At 36.3% G+C, this 27,987-nt stretch overlaps 1 protein-coding gene across 1 annotated transcript in view; it reads right to left on the bottom strand.

The window, feature by feature from the left end:
• The window catches only part of ZMAT4 (zinc finger matrin-type 4), a 368,171-nt gene that overhangs the window by 111,385 nt on the left and 228,799 nt on the right, over positions 1-27,987 (bottom strand). Inside the window, exon 5 of the mRNA XM_059384518.1 lies at positions 25,516-25,743. Within this exon, the coding sequence (XP_059240501.1) occupies positions 25,516-25,743 (228 nt within the window). The remainder of the gene's footprint in view (positions 1-25,515; positions 25,744-27,987) is intronic.

Raw genomic sequence — 27,987 nt, forward strand, 5'->3', positions numbered from 1 at the left:
TTGGCCTGAACGATTAGGCATGGCAGTAAGTTAACCAAATTTAGCCAAAACAAATAAACAAACAAACAAACAATAACAACAACAACAACAAAAAAAACAAGATGCTTAGTTAAATTTGAATTTTGGATAAACAAAAAATGATTTTTAGCATAAGAGTATCCCAGATATTACATACTAGCATATTTATATTAAAAATATTTGATTATCTGAAATTCAGATTCAGATGACTATCTTATATTTTACCTGACTAAATACCTAGTGGCTATTAAAAAAAAAAAAATTGTACCTGCACCATATGGCCCATTGTTCTAATGGATGAACACTAAATAACATAGGTTATTGACAAAATGATTATTCTGGGTTATCAAAGACAGAGAGGAGGAGAAAAATATTAAACAGTTAGTCATTCTAATGAGCATGGCCAAGAGGGACAGTACATACTTCTGGGAGACTAAAGAAACCAAACACTTTAGTGAATTCAGCTGTGCTATCTTCCTCATGTGACTACACAAAGCCAATCCCTTGAAGATAAATATATCCAGTTAACTCCATTTAATAGCAAGGTGAAAGACTTTTCTTCTAAATCTGATACACAAGCATGTTCTCCTTCAAGAGAAAAACCTGGTAAAGTTTGGCAGCTTTAGGCTCTCTGCTGGAAGAGCTATCTGTTAGAGGAGGGTTATTAATATTCTCTCCATTCCCCCTCTAAGGTAGATCTAAGTTGAGAGGAGAGGACTGAAGGCAATGTCTATCATAAACTATCAGGTTTAGAGGAAGAGCATTGGTGCGCATATGTTCAGAAGGAGTAGAGATCATTTCCATTCAGAGAGCTCTGGAAACCTCACATTCGAGCCATATTTCATGAAAGCAAAATGACTGTCCTAGTTTCCCAAGGGAAAAATATTTTAAAGGATACCAAAGTTTTCTGTGGGTATAAAAGGGTATGGGTGAGCAATGTCAAACCTTAACTGTTTGTTCTTGTGTTAGAGTCTTTGTGAGTGTGTAACAGTCAAGGGGAAAGTGTAGCCGTTTTGGAACTTGTTTGGTAATACCTTTGAGATCAGGCTCTATTCTGAGCCATGAGGTGCAGGTGTAAATTTCTTGGCAGCTTTAGAATTCCTGTTCATTTCTCATGGCTGGTTTCCCAGTCTGTTTAACCAGGCACATGCCCACACACTAGATTAGAACTGATCTCAAGCAGCCCAGAAGTTGCACTCTGCCTTCTGTTTGCATTTGGAGATGAATAACAAGAAAACTAGAAATTCTGCCTTATTATGAGTAACAATAGATTGGTTGCGTCAACTGTTCACATCTTTCCATTATGGAGGCGATGTCTCACATACGGAGGGGTACTCTGTCTACAGAAATTTATATACATTTAACACTTGACAAACCTTTGGAAATATGTTAGTGACCACTATATCCTCGAGACCAGCATGACGGAAAATGCCCTATGAGTCACTTAATGATTCACTAAACGAATGCTTCTTATCAAGTGCTAAACATTTGGTAATGTTAGTAATACAGTGATGAAACAAATGTACAAAGTCCCTGCCATCACAGAGCTTTCTGTCTGAAGGAAGAGACATGTGAAAAAGATAATGGTCAAACACTGTGATGAGGCTGTGACAAGGAGCCAAGGTAACTGTACTCCCTGTGGGAGAATGTAGGAAGAGAGGCCCGTCTCTAGTAAGATCATCCTAGAAGATGATCATCTAGGGAGAAATCTAGAAGTTGAAGAGGAATCTATCTGAGGAGGTAGGAGTGTGTGTGTGTGTGTGTGTGTGTGTGTGTGTGTGTGTGTGTTGGCAAAAAGAGAGGAGTAAGGGCAGTATTCCAGGAATAAAACTATGCAAGGCTTATAAGGAACTAAAATTATTTCAGTATGGATGCAGTGTAAACTGAGAGTGAGAGTTTTTAGAGGTGAAGTTGGAGAGGAAAATAGCAACCAGATCCCAAAATTCTTTCCAACAATATTAAGTTTAAACTTTCTCCTGAGGGCAATGCTGAGCTTATGAAGGTTTTTAAGCAGGGTAATGGCATAATGAGATTTACATTTTATAAAAATCCTCTGCCTGCCAAATGGGAAATAGATTGAAGAGAGAGACCATTTAAGGGACTCTTAGAGTAGAGGAATGATGAGCTAAAGGACATACATGGAAATTGGAAAAAAAGAAAAGATAGGGCGCCTAGGTAGCTCAGTGGGTTAAGCCACTGCCTTCGGCTCAGGTCATGATCTCAGGGTCCTGGGATAGAGTCCCGCATCAGGCTCTTTGCTCAGCGGGGAGCCTGCTTCCCTCTCTCTCTCTCTGCCTGCCTCTCCATCTACTTGTGATCTCTCTCTCTGTCAAATAAATAAATAAATAAATAAATAAAATCTTAAAAAAAAAGAAAAAGAAAAGATAAAGAAAGTAAGAAAAAAACTGAAGAGAAAGAATTTGACTAGATGGAATGAAAGGGAAAAATCAAGGTAAGCAGGAAATCTAGAACCAATTCTTGGTTTCTAGTATCATTCTCTTAAAGAAAAAAAAAAAAAAGGAACCAGAACACCTTCCAGAAAACACTGATTCTAGAACCAAGGCAGGAAATTTAAAAGGTGAGCCTCAAAATCTTGTTATGCCAGAAAGTAAAGAAGTGCAAATGAAACAAATAAATAAAAATCCCAATAAATCAAACCCAATAGAACTCTCAGCAATATGTGAGTACATCAAAGAGACAGGAGTTACCTAAAAGAGTCCTTCATTGTAAAATCTAGAACAATCTGAGGAACAAATAGAGTATAATTGGATTATAATAAAAAGTAAAAAATAAATATGCCCACAAGTTTATAAATAAATGATACAAATTAATGACTGGATAAATAAATGAGGAGAAAAGACAATTCTCCCATGCAGAATAATACCAGTTAATTTTTGTAGATACTCCATTCTCACAGAGGTGTGGGATAAGTCCCCCATTCCTCAAGTGTGGACTGTGTATAGTGACTTCCTTCCAAAAAGTGCAGTATGACCAACATGATCATGAGGCAGGTAGCAAGGTTAACATCAACAACTTTAAGTCATATTGATAACTTGTACATTTAATCTGATGTGATAAAAGCAGTACTCTATTACCATTGTCTTTGCCTCTAAAACCCATAAACCCAGTTGAGTCATGAGGACAACACCAATGAAGAGGCATTCTTCAAAATATCTGGCCAATACCCCCAAAACTATCAAGATCTTGAAATGCAAAGGAAGTCTAAGAAACTTTCCCAGCTAAAAGGAGCCTAAGGAGACATGATTAATAATTATATGAAGTATAGGATTTTGAAACAGAAAATATATACTAGGTAAAAATTAAGGAAATCTCAATAAATTGTGGACTTTTGTTAATAACAAAACTGATTCATTAACTGACAAATGTACTTCACAAACATAGATGTTAATAGAAAAAAGTGGGTGTGGTGTCTATGAACTCTCTGTCCTAGATTTACAATTCTTCTGTGAGTCTAAAACTATTCTAAAATTTTAAATAAGTAAACAACAAATGAAAATAGGAATGAGAACCATGAATTACTGAGCTGAGAAAGAACTAATTTGCTCAGCAAAGGGACATAAGGTTTTATGGAGAGCCATAACATAATAAATTTTGTGCTTTTAAAAGTTAAACTATATGGATTAGATAAAAGATGTAGAAGGGCAAATAGAACAGATAAGAAATTTAGATCCATTGTAGTAAGAGTCTTTATTTGGTTAAATATCTGTACAAATGGAGAAAAATCAATAGGAGGGAAATTTAATGTTCGGCCACATTCTTGCTTGGGGAAAAGAACTCTCTCTTTAGCCCAGGAGATGGGCTATGGAGAGCCTTAAGATAAAGGTACTAGAGGAAATGCCTGATTGAGATATAACTGGAATGCTTCAAGGGGGGCAGTAAGATTTCTGGCAGTGGGTAGCTGTTCATGTAAGGAAGGTGAGCTACGTACACTTCAACAATAACTCAAGAGGGACAGTTTCTGTATGAAACAAAATACATTAAAGTCAAAATTCCTTTGACCACCCTTAAATCATCCATAAAGTATATGCATATCCTTATATACTATCCATAAAGTATAGTATACAAGGTTGTATATATATATATATATATATATAACCATATGGAGTAATATGTATATAGTAATGTAACAGAAATATAATGGTAATTTTGTAGTAATAATACACATATCTTACCAAAAGAATCATATTTTTTAAAAGATTTTATTTATTTATTTGACAGACAAAGATCACAAGTAGGCAGAGAGGCAGGCAGTGAGGGGGGAAGCAGGCTCCCCGCTGAGCAGAGAGCCCGATGTGGGGCTCGATCCCAGGACCTCAGGACCATGACCTGAGCCAAAGGCAGAGGCTTTAACCCACAGAGCCACCCAGGTGCCCCAAGAATCATAATCTTTTTACTGTGAGTAATTCTCACTACGGGAGATAAGCATCCCTTCTGAAAGAAATTCACACAAAGAAGTGACTCCATTTTAAGCTAATAATGTTTACATTTTCATTGTTTTAGTTGAGTCTTATATTTTTTCCATTCTGAAAATGACTTTTGATCCATTTACATTTAATTTAACTATCAAGTTGGTCAGATTTGAGGTCCTTTTTTACTATTATTTTCATTCACCTCATATACTTTGTATTTCCCTGTTTCTCCTTTCATGTTTCTTCAGATTTAATTGATCTCTTTTAGAATATCATTTAAATTTATCTCTTGTCTTTTAGTTACACCTCTGTATTTTTGGGTGGTTTCTCTAAGGATTATTATACACATACTTTCATTTTTTATTAAAATATAATGTATTATTTGTCCCAGGGGTACAGGTCTGTGGATCATCAGGCTTACACATTTCATAGCACTCACCATAGCACATACCCTTCCATAACCCAGTCACCCTATCCCTACCCCCCACCCCCCAGCAACCCTCAGTTTGTTTCATGAGATTAAGAGTCTCTTATGGTTTGTCTCCCTCCAAATCCCATCTTGTTATTTTTTATTCTATTTAGAAATAATATTGTATCACTTCATATAAAGTGTTAGAACCTTACATTTCCATTCTTTAGGCTATAGTTGTCTATTTTATTTAGTGTAAATATGGTATAGAGATAAAGAAGGACATTTTATAATGATAATATAGCTAAACTATCAGCAAGATATAACAATTGTATGTACACTTAACAACAGGGCCTCAAAAACAGTTTTTGCATGAAGCAAAAACAGACAGAATATTAAGGAGAGCAGATAATTCAACTTTAATAACTGGAGATGTCAATATCCCACTTGCATTATATATAGAACAACTAGGAAAAAGATCAAGAATGAAACTGAACACTTGAACAAAACTATAAACTAAGCAGACCTAGAGACATTTACAGAACACTTAGATCATCTACAGCAGAATACTTATTCTTCTCAAGGACACATGGACCATTCTCCAGAACAGACCATATGTTGGCCCCTAAAGAGGTGTCAATAAAAAATCTAAAAGGACTGAAATCATGCTAAATATATCTTCTAACCATCATGGAACAAAATTAGAAATCAGTAACAGAAAGAATTATGAGACATTCATAAATATATGAAAATTAAATCACACATTAAAATAACCAATGATTTAAAGAAGAAATAAAAATGGTAATAGGATATATACACTGAGATGAATGGAATGAAAACAACGTATCAAAATTTCAAAATTTATGGGATACTGCAAAAGCAATACTCAGAAATTTATAGCTATAAATACATGCATTAAAAAACATAATAAAGGGGTGCTTGGGTGGCCTAGTTAGTTAAGGGTCCAGCTCTTGATTTTAGCTCAGATCATGAACTCAGTGTTTTTTTGGTTTTGTTTTTTAGAAAAAGAGAAAGAGAGAGAGCACAAACAGGAAGTAACAGAGAGAGAGGGAGAAGCAGGCTCCATGCTGAGCAGGGGGCCCAACCCAGGACTCAATCCCAGGATCCCATGATCCCAGGGGATCATGACCTGAACTGAAGGTAGACACTTAACCAATAGAACCACCCAGGTACCCTCAGGGTTTTGAGATTGAACCTTGTGTCTGGCTCCACATTGGACATGGAGCTTGCTTAAGATTCTCTCTCTCCCTTTTCCTCGTCCCCTACTCCTCTTAAAAATAATAATAGTCATAATAATAAAGATCTGAAATCAATAACCTAACTTCCCATCTTAAGAAACTAGAAAGTGAGCAAAATAAACACTCTAAAAGCAGAAGGGAGTAAATAATAAACATTATAATAGAAATGCATAGAGACATAGAGAAAAACATTAAAGAAAATCAACAAAACCAGAAGTTGATTCCTTGAAAAGATCAACAAAATTAATAAACTTTTAGTTAGATTGACAAAAATGAGAGAGAGAGAACTAATAAATTACTAAAATCAGGAATAAAAGTGAGGACATCACTAATGATATAGCAGAAATAAAAAGGATCATAAGTGAATATTATGGACAACTGTGTGCCAACAAATAAGACAATCTAGTGAAATTAAATACATTCTTAGGAAAAAACTACAAAAACTGTTTCGAGAAAAAATAGAATATAGAATAGACCTATATCAAATAAAAATCAAATCCGTAATCAGACTTTCCACACAAAGGCAATAGGACTAGATGGCTTCAATGGTAAATTCCAATAACCATCTTAAGAATTAACACCAATCCTTCAAAAACTCTTTCTAAAACAAAAGAAGTGAAATTAACTAACTCTATGAGGCTATATTATATAAATGAGCCAAAGATAGCCCCTGTATATTGGCATTATGTTGCTTCCTTCCTTCTTGGCAGTGGGCTAACACTTATTAGCTCAAAGCTCACCAACACTGAACTCAAATTTTTACACATCTAATTGTTTTAAACAGAGCTCAAATAAGCAGATTTTAGGCACTTAGAGCCTGCCTGATTTGCACACCCCATGAAACTATATTCTAAATCTGCTAGGCATAGATAAAATACATCTTATAGGTATAAAATCCTAATTGAAGTCCTGCTGCCTTCAGAGATCCTGCAAGATTGCCCAGAGACATTACTTATAATTGGACGTCTGTTCTCCCAACCTTCTTTCCCTTAGTAGCTCCCTTGACCTTCTCTTTCTGCTTAGTGATATCTATGCTATAGCCTCTAGATGGTCTTATACTATGAGGGACTTTCTCAGCATGGAAATCTGTTAAAGGACCACTCAAATAAATCTCCCATGTGCTACTGTCACCTAGTGGTCTCATTTTTTCCCTTGATCAGTCCCCAAATTCTTCAATCTCAATCTCACTCAGGCCTATAGTATACCCTGACACAAACCCCAGACAAAATCATTATAAGAAAACTACGCCAAATATCCCTTGTAATAAAAGTCCTCAACAAAATACTAGCAACTAAATTCAGAAAAGTAAGAATTATTCACCATGACTAAGTGAAAATCATACCAGGAATTCAAGGTTGGTTCAACATATAAAAATCTATGATTGTAATTTATGATATAAATATAATAAAAGACACAAATCACTTGATCATCTCAGTGGATCAAATAAAAAGCATTCAAAAATTCCCCCACAGTCTTTCTTGATAGAAACACTCATTAAATTAGGAATAGAAAGGAAATTCCTTAACTCAGTAAAAAGCATCCATGAAAAACCCACAACTAGCATCATACTTGCTGGCGAACTAAAAGCTTTCTCCCTAAGATCAGGAACAAGATCAGTATGTCCACTCTTATCACTTCTATCAAAAATTCCCTGGAGATTCTGGCCTCTCACTTTGAAGATTATATGATTTGGGATATAGAAAATCCTAAGAAATGTACACACTCACAAACTATTAGTATGAATAAATGAGTTTTACAAAGGTGTAAGATACAAGATCGATATAAAAAGTTCACATGATTCTATTTCTATACACTTGCAATGAACAATCCAAAAATGAAATTAAGTAAACAATTCACTTATAGTTGCATGAAAAATAATACAATATCAAGAATAAGTAAGCTTAACAAAATAGATGGAAGACTTGTACACCAAATACTATAAAATATTGTTGAAAATTGTTTAAAAGATCTAAATAAAGGGAGAGTCATCCTGTGCTTATGGAAGACAATGTTGTTAAGATGACAATATTCCCCAAATTGATCTATAGAACAACATAAGCACTATTAAGCTTTAGCTGCTATTTTTAAAGGAATTAAGAAAGTTACCCTAAAATTCATATGGAAAGGAATAGCCAAATAAACAAAAAAAAAAAGAGTTTTGAAAAAGAAAAAGTTGCAGCACTGTTATTTCTTGATCTCAAAGCTTACTATGATGTTACAGTAATCAAGATTGTACTTCAATAAAGACAGACCTATAGATCAATAGAATAGAATTAGCAGCTTAGAAATAAACCCATACATTTATGGTCATTTTATGTTCAGCCAATTCAATAAGGAAATAGTCTTTTCAACACATGTTGCAGGTAGAACTGGATGTTCACAAGCAAAAGAATGAGTTGGACTCCTACTTCAAACCATACATAAAAATTAACTCAAAATCGATCAAAGTCCTAAATGTAAGAAATAGAAGAAAATTTGCTATAAATCTTTGTGACTATTAGATTAACCAGTGCTCCCCTAGATAACAAAAATATAAACAACAAAAAATGCATATAAACTTAAACAAAATTAAAAATATTTGTGCTTCGAAGGATACTACCAAGAAACTGAAAAGATAACCCACAGATGAAAGAAAAAAAATGCAAATCATGTATCTGCTAAAAGTCTAGTATCCAAACTATAAAAATCCAAAGATAAAAACACAAATAAATCAACTAAGAACTTGACATAGGGGGCACTGGAGTGGCTTAGTTGGTTAAGCATCTGCCTTCAGCTCAGGTCATGATCCTGGGGTCCTGGTATCGAGCCCTGCACTGGGCTCTCTGTTTAGTGGGGTGCCTGCTTCTCCCTCTCTCACTCCTCCTTGAGGGCTTGTGCTCTCACTCTCTCTGTCTCTGTAAAGGATATGTATATGTATTTTTCCAGGAACACACAAATGTGTGCCAATATGGTAAGAGGCTCATGTCATTAGCCCACTAGGATAGTTGGAATTAAGAAGATAGATAATAATAAATGTTGACAAGGAAGTGAAGAAACTAGAATACTCAGACATTGTTGGTGGGAATTCTAAAACAGTGCAACCATTTTTGGAAAATAGGTCTGTAGTTTCTTAAAAAGTTAAACATAAGAGTTATCACATACCCCAGCAATTCCATTCCTAGATATATATCCAAGAGAACCAAAAGCAAACATCTACACAAAAAATTTTACATGAATGTTCAAATTACTATTAATCATAATAGTCAAAATATGGAAACTACCCAACTGCCCACTAACTGATGAGTTAATGAGTGGGCAAACACTGTCCACTGATGGGCAGTGGACAAACTGATGAGTGGATGAGTGGAATGATGAGTGGATAAACAAAAGGGGATCCATACAACAGAATATTATTCAGCAATAAAAATGAGTGATGTGATGTACACAAAAACAATATGCTAAGTGGGGAAAAAAAAAGACACAAAAGGGCACATATTGTAGGATTCCATTCCATCTGGACATGAAATGTCCAGAACAGTCAGGTTCAGAGACAGAATGTCTACTCATGGGGGGCTGTGGCAGGGAAGCAAGGAAGAATGGGGAATGACTGCTGATGATAGAGGGCTTTATGGGGGTAATGAAAGACTCGAAAATTGACTCATGTTTGGATATGTCTGTGAATACACTAAAATCCACTGAATGGTATACTTTTAAAATGGTGAATTACGTATCTGTTGAATTACTTCTCATTTTTTTTTTTTCAACAACAGAGGCATAGGAAAGGATCATATGTATTTCAAAGAAATTAAGAAAAAAGAAAGCCTGTTATGCTAATCTACATATTTATCATGCCTGGTGATTTTCCTTCCTTCTTGAAGATCTGATTTTCCATCTGGCATTTCTGGATAGCCCGAAGAACTCTTTAGCACTTCTTTTTGTGCATATCTGTTGGCAACAAATTCCTTAGTTTTTGTTCATTTGAAAATGTCTTTATTACACCTTTATTCTTGAAGAACATTTTCACTGGTCGATTAGTTTGTTTCTTTTTCTTTCAGTACTTTGAAGAGTTTCACTAGCTTCTGGATTTAACTTTTTTGTTTTAATGAGAAATCAGCTATAATTCATATAGTTGCTTTCCTTGTAGTATGTAATTTCTCTCTGGCTATTTTCAAGATTTTCTCCTTAATCTTTTGTTTTCAGCAGTTTGACTATGATATGCATGATTCTAGCTGTGGTTTTCTTTATATTTATCACTTCATAAGCTCCTTAAACATGTAAATTTGTGTCTTTCACATATATTAGAATTTTTGACATTGTCGTACACTGCTATGATGTCTTTGATCTTTTTAAATATTTTTTCTGATTTCTTTAGCTCAGATGACTTCTATTGATCTAACTTCAAGTTCACTGACTCATCAATCCGATTAATTATAAACACAACCAGTGCAGGAGTAGGGGGAGGATAAACACATCAAATAATTTTTAAATTTTGAATTGTTTATCTTTCAGATCTAAACTTTTCACTTGGTTCTTTTTGTTTCTGTTACTAATTATATTTTCTATTTCCCTACTCATTTTGAATATATTTTCTTTTATGTCTCTCAATATATCCATTAGATGGACCATCTCAGTATTTCTCCATTGATTGCATTTTCTTTTGAATATAAGTCACATTTTCCTATTTCTTCATATGTATATATATTTTAATTTAATACTGTAACTGGACATTATGATTCATTGCATAAACTCTAGATTTTGTTATATTTCTCCAAAGAGTACTGATTATTAAAGCAGGCTGTGCACTTAGCTGAACTCATACTGCAAACTTTGCTTCCCCAGTGATATGCGTGTTGGGAAGGGCAGCAGTGAAAATTACTGTTCAATACTTTCAGCCTTAACTAGGCTGTTTGTAGCTGGCCTCATGGATGTGTTGCTTAGGTATTAGGTACAAGTTTAGGCAGAGTACATACATAAAATTTGAGCCAACCCCTCTGTGGCTTTCTCCTTTCTTTAATTTTCCCCCAACTTCCCAGTACTATGTACTCTATTACTCTTTCCTCTGGTTCTTCAAGCCAATAAGACCATGGGTTTATAGCTGACCAGCTTGGTGCTGTCTTGAGCAAAGTTAAAAAGCCCAAAGTTAAAAAGCGATAAAAATGGGAGAAATCACTCAATGTTGTTTTCTTCTTCCAAATATTCACTTTCCTGCTTGTTTTTGCATGTTCTTCATTGCCTTCAACTAAACAATTTTAATACTTGTTCAGAGTTTATAAGTATCAGTAGGGTTGGTTGGATAGGAATTACTCCACTATTACTAGAACAGATCATGAATGGGTAGCAACAATGGTGAATACCATTCACATGGTAACCATACTTGGCAAAGGTGAGAACAATTAAAACAATATATATGAGGGGTGCCTGGGTGGCTCAGTTGTTAAGCATCTGCCTTTGGCTCAGGGCATGATCCCAGGGTCCTGGGATCGAGCCCCAAATCGGGCTCTCTGCTCAGCAGGAAGCCTGCTTCTCCCTCTCTCACTCCCCCTGCTTGTGTTTCCTCTCTCAGAGTGTCTCTCTCTGTCAAGTAAATAAATAAAATATTTTTAAAAATAATATATATATATATATGGTTAACAATCATGTATGCATATGTGGGTACATGAGTATGTGCATGTGTTTTATAGAGGTCAATGACCACCGATTCCTTGGAGAACTTTTATATCTGAGAACTAAAGTAGGAAACTTGCAGATATGCACTTGAAATTGAGGCAGGGCTATGGGACAAAGACCAGATAAAGGGATGAGTAAAAAGATAAAGTTGGCATTGACTTTTGAGGATTGTCAACAGTCTCAGGAATGAGGGAAATAACTTTAAGTGCCTCCCCTGTTGGTTTGCCAGTTGGGATATAGTTTGCTCAGATTCAAGCTAATACAAATCAAAAGCTTTCTACTCTCACCACATACCTGTATCAATTCTTACACTGCCCTTGGACCACAGAAGTCCATGGTTGTCAAAAGAATAGAGAGGGGACAAAATAAAACTCTTTCTTATGGGCCTAAGGTAGGATCAGTTCACTATTAAAACTGGACTTGGACCATTTAATACACCAAATCCTATTCTGGAGGTGAAACTACCCATAGGCCTAGCATGCAGGCTCCCAAGGAAGTGTTCCTCTGTGGTTCACACTGACCTAGATGGAAACTCAATGGAAGATAATGTGAGAAGAGACACTGGGAATGACCCAGCCCAATGCCTTCATTTTATAGAGAGGAAACTGAGGCCCAGAGAGGTAAAGCAGATCATCAATTTCTCACAGCTACTTAGTAACAGGACTTAGAACTCACCTCCAAGGTGACTTTCAGTCCTATGTACTGAACATTAATGATTCACCAGGATTTTGTGAAACCATGGCTTTCCCCGAAGGGGTTCAGACTGAGCAATAATGCCTATCTTTCACATCTAAAGGCAAAGGAAATCAAGACTTATTTACAAAACGGCAGTGCTTGATAACTCATTTCAAATCATTTAACAGTTTGCCAGCTGGTATCTGTGAAAAGCTATGCTACCACTTCACTGGTCCATTAGCTATTTCAGTAAATGTATCATTATTTGTCATACTTTGTAAAAATAGACTCCAAATTCAAATTATTGCATATTTTTGTTCATTATTCAGGTCTAAGAGCCCACTTAGCTAATGTAGGCATCATACACACCTTCCAAATAAAAGATCTGTTTTGGTAAATAATGTTTCTATTGGCAGCACACCACCAGCTTCTGTATTTCCAAAGAGATCTTTAGTTTTATTGCTTTGTATTTTTAAGTTAAAGAGGTTTTTCCAAGATTTCAGGAGAAATTTTTCCATTTCTTACAGTAAAAGCATGTAAACCATTTGGGGATTTTAAACACAGCCTTTACGTAATATTAAAATGCTTGAATTTCCTACTAACAAGGAAGTTTCCTGAAGGCAAGAACCATGCTTTCTTCATTATTGCATCTCCAGCATTAAACATGATGTCTATAATAACATAATAATCACCTAGTAAATATTTGTTGAATGACTAATGGATGGATAAAGAAAGAGATCTTTCTTTCAGGTGAACTCCATTATAAAAAGCATCTACAGGATTGAGTTTCTCCATTTCCATGGAGCAGCTCTGGTCCTGGGCATACAGCCAATCAAAGGTTCCAGACACAATTTATCAGGATGTCTGCTGACTCCTTCCTTACCTCAACCTCAAATATAAAATCCCATTTTCTTGGGAAAACATTCACAAGAGATGATAATTGCCAGTAGCAGAACCCATTTGAAAAATAGATGGAAAGTATAGAACGGACTACACTTCGTCTGTTTTTTTTTTTCTTTCCCATTAATCTAAACATTTACATACAGAAGATACGCCAAAATCTTCAAGTAGAAAGCTTTTACAATATTTCACCCGCCACAGCAATCACAATGCTCTAGACTTCTTGAAGACAGAAGAATGTCTTCTTTCACATTCCAGGACAATGTCATCTTTATATTCTAGGGTTTATCACAATGTCTGTCACATGGTAACTGTTCATTAAAAATTAGTCAAAATAAGACAGTGAACAAAAACATCAGTAGGTATGTTCTACTTTGAGTAAACCTGACATTTGTTTCATATACTTAAATATCAACTTACAATCAACTTTGTAGAATCCTACCTACTGCAGAAAATTAGGTCTGTCTGTAGCAGATTTAAAATAAAAGAACATATACACTGCTTTTTTTTCAATGGAGTTTAAGCCGTGATTTTAGAAACAAACAGCTTTCCTATTTGTTGAAGGACAGGTTTCTCCTGATTTTGCATCTTTTTGCAAACATCCTTTCTTTTGTCAAATGAATGCATGCTGCTAACAAAGCCAAGAGCTATTTAAGATCCAGTGCAACAGAGACACGTTCCTAGAACCTTAGGAAAACATTGTGCTGAGCTCTTGCAAAATACTATCCTAGTTCTTGAGCTTAAACTAAACAGTAGAGATCTGCAGTCAACACTGAAGAGGAGCCTTAAGGCACTGAGAAAGAAAAATGACTCGGTTAGCAGCTTCACATAATACCATCACCTTCCTCAGTGTAGCCCAAATTGGAAATTACAGATCAATTAAGTGGCTTGGATTTTGGTAGGTGTTTTGATGTTGCTTTTGTCCTTTTGTTGGTAAACCCCTCAGAGCCATGGACTTTGATTCCACATATCAAATTTGGGGCTGTCTCTAATGTATTAACCAATTCTGAATTTAGACATCCAAGTTGGTGTGCAGTTTTCTGTTTAAGGGGTACCCACACAAGACATACATGGAGGCAGAATGATTTCATTTTAAAAGCCATGCTCATCTTTTTTGAAGCCTAGTCAGTGATGATAAACACTTAGCCAAGCTTCTTTAGACAGTGTTCCATTTATTACCTTCATTAATAACAATAATGGACACGAATCTGTCGAGGCTAAAGGAAGAATTGCCCTATGCGATGTAAACAGACTACTGTGAACGTTTGACTACATTCCTTGTTGGATTCGAGATTGAGCAGAAATTTAAGTTATTACTCATATTACTCACTACATTCGTATTTTTTCCTATTAGTGTTCCCAAGGCCTTGCCAAGATGTCTTTCAGAATTTTAATTCTCCTCCTCCCTTAAATTTTGTTGAGGGTAAGAGTACACTGACTGGTAAAGAGATAAATATATTTTCACTGTCCTACTTCTCCTCCAGCCCTCCAGTCCTCCACAGGCCTTCAAACAGGCTTCTGCATTGATTCCATCTGGTTTTGGGGCTTCTTGAATCTCCCACTCCAGTCCATCACACAGTAATCCCCCTAAAGCACATGAGACTAGCCATATCCCTACTCAAAAAAAATTAAATAAATAGAAAATAAATGTCTGTGGCTGTCAAAAGAAGTACAGGTTTGCCTGGCATGCAAGGTTATTTATAATTTGGCTTTGCTCTGTCTTCCCAGCTTTGGCTCACTTATGCATCTAACCCCACTGAACTTGATCACTGATTATGCTCACACTTTCCCCTTCTTTCCATGCTTTTGGTCATTCAGCTCTCTTGGCTCTGGAAAACCTGGTCACCGGTTTCCATGTGTATGATGCTAACTCCAAGCTGGAAGTAATTTCTCCTTGATTTTCAAATCCCAATGCATTTGGCCGGAGTAACTCCCAGGCTCTCATTTCTTTTTCATATTTTGCATTATATTTATTTCCATAACTGTATAATCTTGCTCTCTTCCCCTTCTTCAGACTTTAAACTCTTTGAGATTTAGAAGACAAGTCAGACATTTCAATATTCTATATAATTTCAGCCACAAAGCCTGTACATAATAGATACCTAGTAACTGTGAACGAACAAACGAATGAACCAATGAATGAATGAATGAAAATGATCTCTTCTATATCATGCTATTTTCCCTCTTCAATAATATGACAGGAACATGAGCCATTTAAGCCGTTGAATTATCTAACCCAAAATGTGGGCTCTGAAGATCAGAGTGAGTCTATATGCAACAGCTGAGGTGTCAAAACACATTAAAAATAATAATGCAAAAATAACCAGGTGTAATCTAAGCTGAGTATTTTCTTCTGGCACCTCTTCCCCTACCACTCAATTTAGAATTGTGTTCTATAATTATCATATCTGCTTAAAGGTCTTATTTTCTGCTGATTCTTAACTAGATAAAATACATACAGCTTTCAGAGATTGAAAATATTAGTACAAGGAATGAACTAATGTTTTTGTTTTAATTTATTAAGTACAATAAAGGCACCTCACTTGACAAAGTGATTTTTTTATCAAGTATTAAGCACTACGAAATGTTCAATCATCAATTTGAGACTCATAATTCTGATTGTACTTGAAACTGGAAAATATAGAGTATGGTCTTAAAGTTGGTTAACAGGATAAGACCATTCAAATCCCTGGCCATTCATTCAGGACCTTCTATCAGCAATATATTGTGCTGGAGTTTGTCAGTGATGCCAAGAAGAATAAGACATAGGCCACCCTGCCCTCAAGAAATTTTGACAAACTGAAACTGGGTTAAAAGTATCAGGACTGATAAAACCAAATGCTCAGAGCTGGGATTCATGCTTCAGAGGAAGGCTTTCACAGTAATGTGGGATGTGGCATGTAAGTTAAGAGTAAATCAGGCCCTGCCATGGAAGGGGTCAACTGCCTACCAAATTCCATTGAACTCACAATCAGTTTTTGGGTTTTTTTCTCATTTTGTTCCCATTACTTACATGCTCAGTGCTACTATTTTAATTCAATTTGGCATAATTTCTCACTGGATTAAATTAATAGGTTTCTAAAAAATCCCCATCTTCTGTCTAATTCCCTGCCCCACCACCCTTCACACTGCTGTCTATAACAACTTCTTTTAGAAATACAAATTTCCTGCCAAAAATCTTGAAATCACTCCCACAACATTCAGGGTTAAATGAAAGTATTCAACTCCTACCATGATCTGACTCTATTTCTCCAGCTACTTCCCCCATTAATCCCAAACCTGGCATTAAGCGCAGCCACACCATATATCTCACCAAAAGGACTGTTTCCCTTGCCACCATGCCTTTTCATAGGTTCTGTCTTCATCTTGCAATGCCGTCCCACTCCACTGCCCAATCTGAGTATCTTCCAGTTGTCTTTCAAGGCTCATTTGACTCCACTGATAAGAAATCTAGTAGCTTCCCACTGTCCCCTTTACATTTTTTATACTTTTTTAAAAAGATTTTTATCTATTTATTTGATAGACAGAGAGAGATCACAAGTAGGCAGAGAGGCAGGCAGAGAGAGAGGGGGAAGCAGGCTCCCCGCTGAGCAGAGAGCCCAACGTGGGGCTCGATCCCAGGACCCTGAGATCATGACCTGAGCCGAAGGCAGAGGCTTAAACCACTGAGCCACCCAGGTGCCCCTAAATTTTTAATACTTAAGTGGTCTGGCTCTTCTACTTGCCAAGTAGACAAGGCTTAATCAGTGGCCAGAATTCTCTGTTCTAAAATGAAGACTTCAGTGCGTACTTGTTAGGTCCATTTTCCCCATGAATCAACTACCCCTACCATGCCCAAGTACATCCAATATGTTCCAACTTCATAGCCTTGCTTCATAGCCTTGCACACACTGTTCCTGAACCTAGTTTCCTCCCAAGTCAATGACTGCCAAGAAATTTCTCTTCTCCAAAGCACTCACGCACTCATAGCCAACACCACAACACCACAACAACAGTTGTTCTTTCCTTTAAATACTAAAGGAATTCCAGGGTGTCTTGTTTTGTTTTTAGCCCTGAAAACCAGGAATGAATGATGGTTCTCTGGCCAGAAAGTGTTGCTACCCTAAAAATCAGCTAGCGGCAAGAGAAATGTAGCCTTGAAGTAAGTATGCAAAAGGTGTATTCACAGGAATGACAGGAGCAAGACGGAAGAGAGGTGACCTAGAGTGGAAACGAAGCAAGCCCATCGGCAGAGGAAAAGTGGATCATGTAGATTTACAAGTAAGATGATCTGCCAACATCTACATGTACCTAGAATAAATGAAAACTCTCACAACGACCCATTTAGATCTGCCCACCGTGACTCTATTTAAACCCAATCTCAGCTTTTAGCCCTCTTATTAGCCTCAGGCCCTCTGATGACCATTAGTCCTCAGATGTGCCAAGCCCCTTCTCCACACAGGGCCATTTGCACTCGCTAGCACCTCTGCAAAGAATGAACAGACGCTTCATCTCTGGCTCCTCCCCTCCCCCATTGAGATCACAGTCCAAAAGGTCAGCTTCTCTGTAAAGCTGTCACAAATCATCCCATTTAAATAACCTACCTCCTACTTCATTATTTATTACATCACCCCACTTTCATTCCTTTAGCATTTGCCAGAAGCTAAAAATATTTTGCTTCTTTATTTTCTGCCTTCTTCCCAAGATAGAGACCTTTTTCTCTCACTCACCATAGTATTTCCAGCACTTTGTGCCTGTTATACAGTAGGAGTTCAATATTAGCAGATGAACAAAAAAATGAATGGATAAATAAATGAAGAATCAGAGAGGAAACCGAGCAATAACATATAACAAACTTTCTATTTCTAAAATCTTGATCGGAACTTCTGTTTCTATCAACTCATATGGATATTGGGAGCACACAACCAAGTTGTTAATGCCAATTAATTTGGTCCCCAAATCGTTGGAATCCCTCAGGCCTACTGGATTGGCCAAGTACAAAGGGCGTATGGTTGTTGGATGAAAAAAGGATGGTTGTTGGGCGAAAGCACACTTCAGATGGTCTGGTATGTCCCGTCTCTGCTGACCCCAGTCATGATATCCATCAGGGCAAGCCCAGACCTTGGGCAGAGGAACACAGAAAGGCTGATTTTTTTTTTTTTCTCTCATGAGGCTATGCAGAAATCTCTGTTAGATATTAGTTAAAAAAAAAAAAATGAAATCCTTGACTTGATGTGTCTATTGCATACAGTAATTCCAACTGTAGATGAGATGTTCTTCAGGCTAAAGTCTACAAGAATGTGGCAGAATAGTGGAATCACATAGGTCAGTTGTCCACTTGCTTTCCGACAGATTGTGATGGTTTGAAAATGTCCCCACATTCTCTGACAATCCTTTTCTAAAAGATGGTGTCTAATGGTCTACCAGCCCTTGAATAGGGTCTGCTATTGACTTCTGACGAATAGAATATGACGCAGGTTGATGTTAGGCAACCTTTAAGTATTCCACCTGATCTCTCTCAAATGTCTCGCACTGTGACATTTCTTGCTATGGCCACCATAGCAGGAGCATCTAAGACTAATCCTGGGAAAGGACCATGAGGAGAAAAACTGAGGTCTCCTGGCAACACATGAGTGAGGAATCTTTCTTTCTTCTTTCATTCAGTTTTTAAAATTTTCCAGAATCACCTAGCTAAGCCACTCCCAAAAGATCCTCCCTGCCCTGACAGAAACTGGGAGATCCATTGTTTTTTTTAAGCCTCTAACACTTTGAGGTGATTTTTACACAGTAATACTTGGACTGGTTGCCTTTGAAAACCATTTGGTTTTGTTGTTGTTGTTGTTGTTATTGTTTTGCCTGTAACACCTTTCCACTGGAGCAGACCCAATACCAAGGACCTCTGTACAGGTATCTTAGGAAACAAGACATAGAAGGACATCACTGAATGATGGAACTAAGCTGTTTACCACCTGAGATATGAGCAAAGACCAAACTAAGATTAAGCGGGACAAAATATGAGACAGACAACCTGTTATCACCTGAAAGTCCACAACAGAAATAACTCAAAGAGTAAAAATCTCTCACTCCAATATTCTTTTCATTTTCAGATAGGTCGGCTCTTTCTGACCCACATGGGTCAGAAAATTTAATGATTTGAAGTCCTATATAAGCTTCTTGTATCCCTTGGAAATTAATCCCACTCCCACTAGTAAAGGCAGAAACTGCATTATAGAGAGAGTAATAAATTCTAATGACCCCTCAGGGAATATGTTTTCTCTTCACAGAACTTCGCTTCCCAATACCAGGCCCTTGTGAATAGTGAATAGGATTTCTTTGCATTCCTATATTCACTCCAGCTGAGATGGAGTCATGAACGTGGGGAAAATTCTTTTTATTAAAGCTATATAAGGCACTTTGTAAGTGATTCATTTCCAGAAAACTGAGAGCTGACCATGCCCATTCTTTACTTTAGTTCAAAGCAAATTTTATGCATTTAAAAACAGATACGTCCCCAAACTCAATTGTTTCTTTTTTTAAAGAGTTAATTATTCAGAGTTCTATTTGGTCAATGATGAGTCACTAGAAAATAATCAGGAGTTGCACACCATATATCTCACCAACACTATCTGTTTATATGTTCAGAAATATTATTAAATTTTTGAATGAGATCCTTTACTCGGTACCTTCAGATGAGAATTGCACCAGATTTCTAGTTTCCTCTGAAACAATGAAATGACTGTATTTTCTACCCTACAATGTTTAAAAGAGTAAGTAATAAAGATCTGCAAAATGTATAATCTATATCCACCTAACTATAGTTTCATAGTTTATATTGTCACTATTTCTAAATAAGAAACTACCTAATGCCTGTGTTTTATGTTAGCAAGAAGAATTTAAGTTATAAAAACCTCTAAAGTACTTTGTGATCATTGAATTTTGTAATTTCATAATTCAATGACTTCTTTTGTTTTCTACATTGTACTCTGTATTCAGAGAAGGGTGATTATTTTTCTTGTTAAATTAAAACTTCAGTGTGGAGACATCTGTTTTCTGGAACAAATAACACTAAAGTTGAATCAGTAACCAGGTTATGCATATTAATAACCATTTAGGTCAATCCCACTTAAATTTTTTGCTAATCTACAAGAATCATTTTTAAACTTATATTTCCCACTTGAAGCAAAGGAAGGCAAGAATGCTAACACAATTGTATAGAGTTTCCAATCACTAAAGACTGTGAATACCAAAAAATACAAAAGGTGCAATTTATTGGGTTATTTAATTATATACTAATAATGGGTAGAAAGCTATGTGTAGATTATAGGAATCAAAAGCAATATAGAAAAATCAACTGCATTTTTCTATATCAGTAATCAACACATAAAAATGAAATTTCAAAAAAAATTTATATTAGCATTAAACAGAAAATACTTGAGGAGATGTTTTTAAGTGTGTAAAATGTTTACACTGAAAACTACAGAATGTTGCTGACAGAGCTTGAAAAAAAATCATAAATAAATAAATAGAGGATGTTCATGGACTGGAAGACTCCGTACTGTGAAGAAATTAAATAAATCTCCCCCAAATTGATATATAGATTAAATTTAATCCCATTCAATACCTCAACAAGCTTTCTGTGTAGAAACTGACAAGCTGATTCTGAAATTTATATTGAAATGCAAAGGATTTAGAACAGCCCAGGCAATATCGAGGAAGAAGAACAAAGCTGAAGAGCTTGCATTACCTGATCTCAAGACTTCCATAGTGCTAAAAGAATAAATTCAATGTGGTACTGGCATAAACAAAAAAAAAAAAAAAAGAAAAGAAAAAAAGAAATCAATGGACCACAATAGCTTGGTTATAAAGAGACTCATGTGCAATCAACAGATTTTCAATAACTGTGCCAAGATCACTCAAGGAGGAAAAGAAAATATTTTAACAAATTTTCTGTAAGAACTTGGTAAATGCATGAAAACAAAAATGTATTTCAACCCCTATCTCATACCACACACAAAAAGGTAGTATGAGATACATCATAATCCTAGATATGAGAGCAAAACCTATGAAATTTGTAGACAAAAACATGTAATACGATCTTTGATCTTGAGGGCAGGAAAAGTTTTTTCAGATCTGACACATAAAGCCATGATCATAAAAGGAAAAAAAAAGATTAATCAGTCTTTTATAATGTAGTAATGTCTGTTCACCAGACATTTAAGGAAATGAATAGCCAAATTGCAAATTAGGAGAAAATATTTGCAATGCATATATCTTACAAAGGATGTGAATTGAAAATATATGAAAAGCTCCTACCTATTACTCAATAACAAAAAGACAAACAACCAACACTTTTTTAAAGTAGTCAAAAGACATGAACAGACAGACACCTCACAAAGGAAGTTATAAAATGACCAATAAGGACATTAAAAGTGTTCCACATTATTAGCAAACTTGGAAATGCAAACTAAAGCCATAATGAAATACTTTTCTACACCCACTAGAATGGCTAAAATTTTGAAAACTGAAAAAACAAATATTGGTGAAAATGTGAAATTTGTTTGTGCTGCTTTGGGGAATGAAAAAGAATGTAGCTACTTCAGAAAGTATGTCGACCATTCCTTACATAGTTAAAAATACTGCCAACTTTGTGACCGAAAAATTCTACTCCCAGATATTCACCAACATAAGTGCAACATACGTTGGCTAAAAAAAAAAAAAAAAAAATGTTCTTGAAAGCTTTATTCAAAACAGCGCGCACACACACACACACACACACACACACACAATTGAGAGGAGAACAGAAAAATTGTGGAAATTTATATAGCAGAATACTAGTCAGCAATAAAAAGCAAGGCGCTACTCTGCTTTATATGCAACAAATGGATACATTTCAAAAACAATATGCTATGTAAGAGAAGACAGACACACAGACACAAAATACACATCTGCTCCATTTATATGAGACTTAAAAATAGGCAAAACTAATCTAGGTGAAAAAACAGGGAGAGAGGGTCCCTGGAATGGGAAGTTAGATGAACTGGGAAGGGGCATGTGGGAGAGTTCTCAGGATAGATAAATTATATCTTAATAAGTGTGTGGGTTATACAGGGGTTTGTATTGTCGAAATCCCCTGAACTATATAACACTTAATGTCTGCATTTCACAAGATGTAAAATAGATATCATTTTTAAAAATCAGAAGAAAAAAATAATAATTTATTGTAAAAAATCATATGGTCAGTATCTTTTTGGAAAGTAAAAATGATCATCAGGTTAAGAATGTAGGCTTTCAGGTGATTTTTAAAAAAAATTTTGCTTCTTCTATCTACTCGGCGATAACTGAGTACCTACTATGCATCTGTCATTATCCTAGGCATTTTGAACACATCAGTGAGCAAAACAGACATCAATGTCTGTTTCAATCAATCTATAAGAGCAGGGAAGAAGACAGAAAATCAGGAAAACTGTAATAAGTAAGTAAGCGGTAAGAAGACAGAAAATCAGGAAAACTGTAATAAGTAAGTAAGCGGTATAGTGCTTAAAAAGCTGAGAAGTTCTATCTCCCTCCTGATCCCATCTAACCTTAAAGGACTCTTAATCTCACAAAACTAAACCCCCGAGGGTTGCCGGGGGGAGGAGGGTAGGGAGAGGGTGGTGGGGTTATGGACACTGGGGAAGGTATGTGCTATGGTGAGTGCTGTGAAGTGTGTAAACCTGGTGTTTCACAGACCTGTACCCCTGGGGCTAATAATACATTGTATGTTAATAATAAAAAATAAATGAATAAATAAGATGAATTGGAAAAAAACTGAGAAGTTCTATGTTGCCATATTGTGCTCCAGCTGCATGACATGAGGTTTTAAAAAGTAATGGATATACCTATATTCACTAATTAGTAGTTTAGTCCTTAGTCATTGACTGATAGTGCATTAGAAGCATTCCAGAAATAGGGGTGTGTGTGTGTGTGTGCATGTGCATGCTGGTTTATCGTCATTGCTGTATCCCTCAAGCTTATGTAATATTTAATGCCTGAATAAACATATATCAAAATGTCACTTGGGGTAGGTGAAAAGGTTGGTTTCAAGGACATGGTGTTCGATGCTAATCGCATCTCATGTGCTACTGAGTCACAGTCACATTGAGTTATCAAGTCAAAGAGCAGCCCTTTTTGTCTTCTGTATAAAAGACAAGCTGCTCAGATGTTACAGAATTCAGACGCCCAAGTCATTAACTGTGGTTGTACATAAAAGATGCAACACTGATAATTCAAAACAGACAAGAAGAATGTGCTCTAGAAATAATTCTTCTACAAGTCATAATATCTGGCACAAAACATAAATAAAGCCCTATTTTTCTCCTTCAGTGCCCTGCTGTGAAGGAATCACTGAGCCAACTTGTTATCTGCCAGTAACAGTGAGTTTCGGGAAGGCCTTCAGCTATGGAGAGACTCTGTATTTTTTTTAACAAGACATAGACAGAGAATACAAGAAATCCCCCAAGAAAAAGCAATAGCACCAACAATTGAAAAGGCTCTGAAATGAAATTAGCCAACATTCTGTCATATGAAGCCCTGTGTTGTTTTTTTATAGCTAAAAACAAACTCAGAATAAAGTGTTTTTAATGTCTGTTCTTATTTGTAGTTCTTAATGACGTATCTTGGAAAAATCCATCTCTAATCAAGCTCTATAGAAGTACTAATGGACTTCCAATCCTAAATCTGTACAGTATTAGATCATTCTTTTATGATTACGTGTTTATTTGCCAGCTTATGCTTCCCTGTCTCTTTGCCTGTACATATGTGATTCTGCTCACATGGAAGGCTGGCTGAAATGCTACCCACATTTCTAGTTCCCATTCAAATCCCCTTCCTGGGTTTTAAGTCTCCCTCAACCAACAAAACGAGAGGTTTCCCCACCCCTTCAGCTCACCCAGCTGATCTTAAGTCCCATTTATCTGGTCTAGAATTATACCAGCGCATTTCCTGACTACAATGAACCCTCTTGGAGGCATAGCCCAGTTAGTTGAAGAAGTGTAGGTTCCACACAGACCCCGGTTTAAACTCAGACTGCACTCTCAAAATTCTCAAAATTGAATTGCAAATTTTGTTATTAGTGCTATTAGGAACAATGATCCTTGGCCAGCCCATAAAAGCTCATCTAACCCATATAATACTTGAAGTAAGTACTCATAGCACCCTTCGCAAAATAATTTTCCTGAGAATGTGTATTTTCTCAGAAAAAAAGTATTTTATGTGATTCTGTTCTACTTACACACTGCCAACATGAGTTGATCAAAAATGTTTAGGTGACCAAAAAATGTTTAAATGGTTGTTGGTGATGAAAGACCCTATCAAATCTCATTAATTGGTATATGTCTTCCTAAGGAATCCATGAGAATGATCCTCCCCTAGGGTTCCCAAGTCTCTACTCAGCAGCTTCTGTGAAACCCCATATGAATTTCAAATGCTGCATGTTTTCCATCACTTGAGAAAACATCTGGCAGGGTGCGGTAAGGAAGCTGGGTATTGACCAAATGCTGGAACCATCTTACCTCAGCGTCCTAGATACTTCTATTAAAGGGACTTGGGTTTGTTTTAAGCTATTAATTCGACTCAACATGCTGCGTTCATTTGGGCTAGATTCATAAAGCCCCACAAGTTTTAATAAGATAATGTTATTTGGCCCTTGTAGCATCTTCTCTCATACCGTCATTTACAAAAGCATTCCTGAGCAAAGGCATTTAAAGATAAAGAAGAGGTACGCCTGGGTGGTTCAGTTAGTTAAGCATTTGACTCTTGATTTCAGTTCAGGTCATGATCTCAGCATTGTAAGACAGAGCCCCGTGTCAGGCTCCGCTTGGGCACGGAGCTTGCTTGAGATTCTCTCTCTCCATCACCCTCTGCCCCTCCCCTCTCCTTCTTTTTTTAAAAAAAGGCGGGGGGGTGGGTAAAGCAGAAGGAAGGTATCTGGTTCAAATATGGGTGGCTTCAATCTGAAAAATAGTCAATAAAAATATGGAAATAACAAAGAGTTTGAAATGAAGGAGATTATAAAAATTAAGCTAGTTTTCTGCTCATTTCCTTTCCCTTCTATTCCTTTTAGATGAGCCTAGATTTTTCCTTAGTAATCAATGCAATCTGTGAAAACACAATCTTTCTCTGAAAGCCCAGTTCTGAGGCAGACATTAAGAGTTTCTCTTACCTCTTAGTTCCCCCATATCCAGAGTTGTCCCAAGTTGTTCTAATAAAGCAACTCTTGCTGCATTCTTTTTGTGTTTCTTGCCATCGTAATGTTGCTGGGCCATGAGAGGATTGTTAAACCAGGCTGCACAGAGCCCACAGTATCTGTCCGAATCTCTTCTTTGATAGGGGGATGCGACCACTGGAGCAGTGTCCACCCGTGGAGGTTTAAGTGAGTTCAGGGGTGTTGCTGTGAAGGAAAACAACCAGAGAGAACCACAGGACAGGTTAGCCCATTACTACTAAGTATACTCAGTCCATTACTAAGGATACTTCTCTTCAATATCTGAAGATGGAAGAGTCTCAAGTTCATTCTAGAGCTCGAAATCCAGAGCTTACTGAAAGCAGGAAAATGATCTTTGCCAGCCTTCATTTCTGAAGCTGGGATACCACTGAAAATTCCTGATTTATTGAGATTAGATTTCTCACGTTGTTATGCTTAAATCTGATAGTTTAGGGGACCATCCCTTAAGAAAAAAAGAAAGATTTTCAAAAATAAACTCTTGGAGGGAAGAGAGGGATCCATCAATCAAATTGCAGCCAAAGCTTGAAGTAAACATTGAGCACTAATGGCTTGAAAGATTCAGAATGAATGAACGAGACATTTGTATGTTATAACTGGAAATAACCAATAAATAAAGGATTTGCCCAAGTGATAGAAGAAGATCTTTCATGTATAAGAATTGTACCAGTCGACAAAATCATGCTAATTTTATTGTCAGTTTCCTCTGTTTACTGTGATAGGTTATTTTCAACTCATACCTGTTAAAATTGATGTTGAAAGTACAATATTGTTTTAAAAGACCAAAAGACAAACAGTGTAGAACAGATGTTGCTTATCTAAACTGAAAAGGCATAATAACACTATTTTAAGATTGCTCAGCCCCAGCTATTAATTTAACACATTCCATTGTGAGCTTTCAGTTATTTTTGGCCCAGAAGCAAAAAAGAACCTAACTCGAAGGAGTTTACTAACAGAAAGTAAAAATAACTTCCTTCTGCATTACAAGATACAATTTGCTTTCATCCTCACAGTAACTACGACTTGCATTACTGCTCTATATCTCACACAATGGACTTCCGAGATGCCAAATCATTCCCTGGATGATGACATATCTAGTTATGGTAAAGGCAGGAGGACTCCAAACCAAATCCTTAACTTCCAAGGCCCGTGTTCCTTATAATACCTCTCAAGACTCTTTTTATACTTCTTAATAAGCAATTTTATAGTAAGCAAATTTATCTATTTTTCTAGACCTCAGTCATCTTTGTTCCACATAGGATTTAATTTTGGAAAAAGGTTCTAATCCAAATATTTTACAAAAGAAAAAGCAATTTAAATTCTCATATGGCCCATTAGTCATAATGCGATATAGCAGTACTTTCTGCTATGTAGGAGTGCAGTTGGCAAACCATGAATATTAGGGTCATTCCAAGGAAAAGCCGAAATCTGGAACCTCAATAACAAGTAAACACTTAATCAACTCCCCAAGCTTTCAAATCAGTTTAACGTGGGTTTTTTTTGTTCTCAGATTAGATAACAGATATACAAATAAATGCTTGCTAAATAATATTTTGGGTCAAGAAATGACTAGTATTGTGGCAATACCTTGAAAAAGTATTTTCTTCTCTCTCCAGAGATTTTATCAGATAGAGAAGTTTTAGCTAGCTTAGATGAAACTAAATGATATTATTTCTATTGGGACTTAGAGAAACGGTACGGTCTCTTAAAAGCCTCATTGCCAGATTCAGTCATATATCACCATGTGAAAATAAAGCCCCAAAGTGGGTCACACCACCCCAGCAGCCACCCAGTATCATCTGTTATAACTTAGAAATGCTAATAAAAGCTACACAGTTGACCTGTATGTAAAAGGACTTCTACCCACCTTTCTGAAGAAAATTGAATCTTGCTTCCAAAGTTTCCTGCAGCTTTATCAATTTCTGAGGATTTATATCTATCTATTGTTTTTTTTTTTTATGGCAGTGGAAAACATATCAAATGCCTGCCATAAGAATGAATGTTGCCTCTTGAAGCATAACTTCCTTTTCTCTAATCTGGGCCCTAACAAAACATCTGAGTCAATTTTGTCTATTGATATCTTACACACCACTTTTGGCAGGGAGGATGCACAACAGAAGATCCATCAAATAAGATAATCTTATCTTTCACACTAGGTTCATGATGTATCTGTATTATAGCTTCTTCTTAATACAGCTCCAAAGTTTAATTTTTCTTAAGCTCCTATTTCCAACAGTCACCAATCTCATTAACCAAATCTCAATAACGGAACCAATCTCAATAAAAACCAAACCTGGTTTTTATTTCCTAAAAAACGCCAACAAAGGCAGCAATGTGAGGGAGTGGAAACCACCTTGACTCAGTCAGAAATCAAGGTTGGGGACACCTGGGTGGTTCAGTGGGTTAAGCCTC

Source organism: Mustela nigripes, chromosome 18 (genome assembly GCF_022355385.1).
Source record: "Mustela nigripes isolate SB6536 chromosome 18, MUSNIG.SB6536, whole genome shotgun sequence".
In the NCBI taxonomy this organism is placed as follows: Eukaryota; Metazoa; Chordata; class Mammalia; order Carnivora; family Mustelidae; genus Mustela; species Mustela nigripes.